General features: G+C 48.9%; 1 protein-coding gene across 1 annotated transcript; it reads right to left on the bottom strand.

Moving 5' to 3' along the window:
• Positions 1-373: 373 nt before the first annotated feature.
• On the bottom strand, positions 374-1,321 carry LOC102449864 (olfactory receptor 52K2-like). Its single transcript, XM_014577038.4, has one exon. The coding sequence runs from the start codon at positions 1,319-1,321 to the stop codon at positions 374-376; it is 948 nt and encodes a 315-aa protein (XP_014432524.4).
• Positions 1,322-5,084: the final 3,763 nt, after the last annotated feature.

The following is a 5,084-nucleotide window of genomic DNA, read 5'->3' as shown; positions in this document are numbered from 1 at the left end:
GACAGAGTTTCTGTCGACAGAAGGTGTTATTGAATGGAAACTGTCCTTTGCGTCCAGACTACCATGTCGACAAAAGCAGCTTGCTTTGTCAACAGAACTCAATGTAGTCTGGACGCACTTTGTCGACAGAAGTTTTGTCGACAGTATCCGTCGACAAAACTTCTGTCGACAGAAGCCTGTAGTCTAGACGTACCCAATGAGTTGCACATACGCTGATTTTTCAGCTATTCAGCTGCCACAGCACAGTAAGATCAGGAAAAGCTCCAATGTCTGTCTAATTATTCAGTCTGAGTTTCTGGGAAGAGGGCTCAGAACCATGCATTTTGTAACTGCATGGAGTTTGTTCTGAGAGTGAAGGCATCAAGAGAAAAAATTAGGTCCTTTTATGAGTAAACAGCCTGAGCAACCTGTCCCGGATTTCCTTGGTCTTCACCCCATAGATGAGGGGGTGCACCACAGGGGGAATCAGAATGTGTATGTTTGCAATGAGAACGAGGACATGCTGGGGAATGTTGTGAAACACCCGGTGCACGACGGAGGATAAGACGTCTGGGATATAAAAGGCTAAGAGGGCACAGAGGTGGGAGCTGCAGGTCCCAAAGGTCTTGAGCCAGGTATCCTTTGTGTGGAGGCTGAAGAGGGCTTGGAGGATCTTGCTATAGGACACTGCAATAAAGCACAAGTCCAGACCTGTCACAAAAAATATCACAAAGAGGCTGTAGTAACTACTGATGCGGATGTCAGCACAGGCCAGCTTCACCACGGCGATGTGCCTACAGTACGAGTGGGCGATGAGGTTAGTTCCGCAATACGGCCAGCGCTTTGCCAGGAGTGGAAACGGTAGTATGAGCATGGCACCACGCAGCACCGCAGCCAGGCCGATCTTGGTCACCATGCGCTTAGTCAGAGTGAGGGAATATCTCAGGGGAAGGCAGATGGCCACGTAGCGATCCAACGCCATGGCCATGAAGATCCCAGACTCCACCACAGTGAAGCAGTGAAGGAAGAACATCTGGGTGAGACAAGCACTAAAACCAATCTCCCGAGAATTGGCCCAGAAGATGCTCAGCATTTTGGGCAGGACGGACGTCGACAGGACCAGGTCGGTGGTGGCCAGCATGCAGAGGAAATAGTACATAGGTCTATGCAGGCTTGGCTCCGTCTTCACAATAAGCAGGATGGTGAAATTCCCCAGGAGGGCTATGGTGTACATGGTGCAGAAGGGGATGGAGATCCAGACATGGGACGTCTCCAGGCCAGGTATGCCCAACAGGATGAAGGTGGAGGGGTTGGTGAAGTTGGTTGTGTTGGAATCTGACATGGAGTCGAGGAAAAGATCGTATGTGGTTATGATTTCCTGTATATGCCCAGAGTCTGTGTCGATGGTTCCCGTGCAGCGCCTGAATGGAGAAACATTGTAGATGAGAGACAATATACCAACTACTGACTGTTTTTCTAATGGGTGAAGCAGGTTGGTCGCTCTTTATGCGCAGGACTAATACATAACAAGCAACACAACTGGGAACCATTCATAGTGATGAGAGATGTTCAACATATCAGGGGAAACCAAAAGTTGGCAGAGCTACGCATCAGAATGTGGCTATGGAGTGTGCTATGAAGAAAAGGAATGCTAGAAAAATTTTATTCCAGTTATGAGAGCGAGAAAGGAAAGTTTGTTCTTGTTGCTAACAATGGGTTCACAAAATAATTTTGTTCCGCATTTGGAAAGAAGCAATGTGAGGCGTTCCTATCATAGGAGGTGCTGATTAATTTTCCAGTCCACCAGCACTCAAGTCGGATGTTAAATGGAGTCTACAGGTCTGAATTATGAACGAGGATTTACAGACCTTCTCCTGGCTCCCTGGCCTGCAGCCCTGAAAGTCTGTGCGTGCCACAGCTATGCTTAGTGGGAAGGGTGGAAGTGGTTCTTCAGCCTGTGGTTTCCTCTCTCACTCCCCCATATGCATCACCACTAGTGGTGTTAGTCTGTAGGCTTCACCCCAGCTGCTCCCATTGTCTGGGGATCACAGCCAATGGGAGCAGTGGGGTGTTGAGTGCAAGCACAGAGCCACATGAAGACATCTGTTCTCTCTGTCCCATCCCACACCATTGCCCCTCCCAGACTCCACGCCCCACCTTGCCCTGCTCCTGCACTATATCTCCAGCCCAGACAGCGATACCCCACCCCAAGCACACTCCTGCTCCCTATCTCCAGCCCAGACATACACACCCACTTCCATCCCACTTCTGTACCCTTCCTCCCTCTCAGATCCTGCACCCCCAACCCCAGCTCTCTCTTGCACTCTACCTCTGACAAGACCCTGAATCATAGAACCATAGAGCTGGAAAAGACCCCAGGAGGTCATCAAGTCCAGCCCCCTGCTCTAGGCAGGACCAATCCCAACTAAATCAACCCGGCCAAGGCTTTGTCAAGCTGAGATTTAAAAACCTCTAGGAATGGAGATTCCACCATCTCCCTAGGGAACCCATTCCAGTGCTTCCCCACCCTCCTAGGGAAATAGTTTTTCCTAGTATCCAACCTAGACCTCTTCCGCTGTAACTTGAGACCATTGCTCCTTGTTCTGCCATCCGTCACTACTCTGAACAGTCTTTCTCCATCTTCTTTGGAACCTCCCTTCAGCAAGTTACAGGCTGCTCTCAAATCCCCCCTCACTCTTCTCTTCTGCAGACTAAACAGACCCAAATCATTTAGTCTCTCCTCATAGGTCATGCGCTCCCACCCTCTTATCATTTTGTTCGCCCTCCACTGGACCCTCTCCAATGTGTCCACATCCTTTCTATAGTGGGGGCCCCAGAACTGGACAGAATACTCCAGATGTGGCCTCACCAGAGCCAAATAAAGAGGAATAGTCACTCCTCTGGATCTGCTGGCAATGCTCCTCCTAATGCACCCCAATATGCCATTAGCCTTCTCGGCTATAGGGGCACACTGTTGACTCATATCCAGCTTCTCTTCCACTATAATCCTCAGGTCCTTTTCTGCAAAACTACTACTTAGCCATTCGGTTCCCAGCCTGTAACAATGTTTGGGATTCTTCCATGCCAAGCTCAGGACTCTACACTTGTCCTTGTTAAACTTCATCAGATTTCTTTTGGCCCAATCCTCTCATCTGTCCAGGTCACTCTGGACCTACACCCCAAGCATGCTCCTCCACCCAATCTCCGTCCCTTCACATCCACCTCCATTCAACTCCTGTAGCCTACCTCCCACCCAGATCCTGCATTCCCACCCCCAGCTCCTTCCTGAACCTACCTCCAGCCTGGACATTTCATCCACAGTCCACTCCTGCACCCTACTTGTCACCCAGATCACACACTCCACTCCCAGCCTCCTCCTGAGCTCTAACTCCCTACCAGATCACGCATCCACCCTCTCTGCTCCTCACCATACCTCCTGCTCAGACCCTTCTCCCTGGAAAAGTTGACCTGACGCTGGCAGAAACGTACCGTTCTGGGCACCAGAGCTACGAACTAATCAATCAAGCACCCATCTCCTTCAGAGCCAGAAGTACACAACCCTGCAGCAGTAGAGCCTTAAAAAAAAGCAAACATGGGAACTTTGTGTGCTAATTCTAAAGATTTTTTTTAAAGAAACAGATTAGACTAAGATAGGAAGCAATGCCAACACTGGTCTGTGATTAGTTTAAAACAAAAGTCTGGGATTATAGTTAAAGCCAGCCAACAACAGGGTTTATGGAAAACAGGTCTTGTGAAATAACCCCAATTTCATCCTTTCATGAGTGCACACATTTGGTGTCTCAAGGGAAGTGCCATAAGCTTAGAATTCCTTCAGGAATATGATTTTATATTGAAAAATATACTGATTAAAAATGATCACTCCCGGGTGTCAGCAGATCACATGTAAAATGGACCAGATGACATGTAAAACGGACGCCAGACTGGTTAAATGATTGATCTCGGAAAGCATTTGTCAAGGGGACACTGTCAGTGACTGGGGCTGCTTGCAATGGAGCTCTGCAGGAATCAGTTCTTGGCCTGCTGATAGTCAATACTTTCATCCATGACCTGGTAGCAAATAGAAAATCGTTGCAGAGAAAAAACTGTGGATGAATGAAATCTTGGCTAAGTGGTGACAATGAGGAGGTCAAAGCAGGCGTACCACCAAGACCAGCCTTTGGGCAAGGTGAGCGAGGCGGTTGCTTTGGGTCCCATGCATTCAGGGCCATGTGCTACCCAGTTCCCGGACCCGTCCACCCGGCCACTCACTTGGCTGCCCGAACTGAGAGCTATGTGGCCCTGTGGCTGAGCCAACCACAGCGTGCTGCCTTTGGCCCCACAAACTCTTTGGCCAGGCCTGCATACCACTTCTGATGAAATATATCTAACTTCTGAGCGGTTTTCTTAAGGTGCCAGGTTTCATAGCCATAGGCTACTAGGGCTACAACAATGGCTCAGCAGACACTACGGGCTCGTCTACATTGGCCCCTTTTCCGGAAGGGGCATGTTAATTTCAGCGATCGTAATAGGGAAATCCGCGGGGGATTTAAATATCCCCCGCGGCATTTAAATAAAAATGTCCGCCGCTTTTTTCCGGCTTTTAGAAAAGCCGGAAAAGAGTGTCTACTCTGGCCCCGATCCTCCGGAAAAGAAGCCCTTTTCCGGAGGATCTTATTCCTACTTTGAAGCCCTACTTTGAAGTAGGAATAAGATCCTCCGGAAAAGGGCTTCTTTTCCGGAGGATCGGGGCCAGTGTAGACGCTCTTTTCCGGCTTTTCTAAAAGCCGGAAAAAAGCGGCGGACATTTTTATTTAAATGCCGCGGGGGATATTTAAATCCCCCGCGGATTTCCCTATTACGATCGCTGAAATTAACATGCCCCTTCCGGAAAAGGGGCCAGTGTAGACGTAGCCTAAGGGTACGTCTAGACGACAGCCAGTACTTTCGAAAAAGTGAACCGCTTTTTCAAAAGAGAGCACCCAGGCAGTCTGGATGCTCTCTTTTGAAAAAGCACAGTTTGCATTACATAGCACCCTCTTTCGAAAGAGCACTATCAAACATAGGCATTATTCCTTGTGAAATGAGGTTTTGTGGGCTAAAAAACT

The sequence above is a fragment of the Pelodiscus sinensis genome, chromosome 1 (assembly GCF_052426305.1).
Source record: "Pelodiscus sinensis isolate ZL-2025 chromosome 1, ASM5242630v1, whole genome shotgun sequence".
Lineage (NCBI taxonomy): Eukaryota > Metazoa > Chordata > Testudines > Trionychidae > Pelodiscus > Pelodiscus sinensis.
Note: the sequence above shows the minus strand (reverse complement) of the source record. Positions and strands in the feature narration are given on the sequence as shown.

Bases quoted from the DNA above. Each gene is read 5' to 3' on its own strand.
- LOC102449864 (XM_014577038.4), bottom strand. From the start codon at position 1,321: ATGTCAGATTCCAACACAACCAACTTCACCAACCCCTCCACCTTCATC.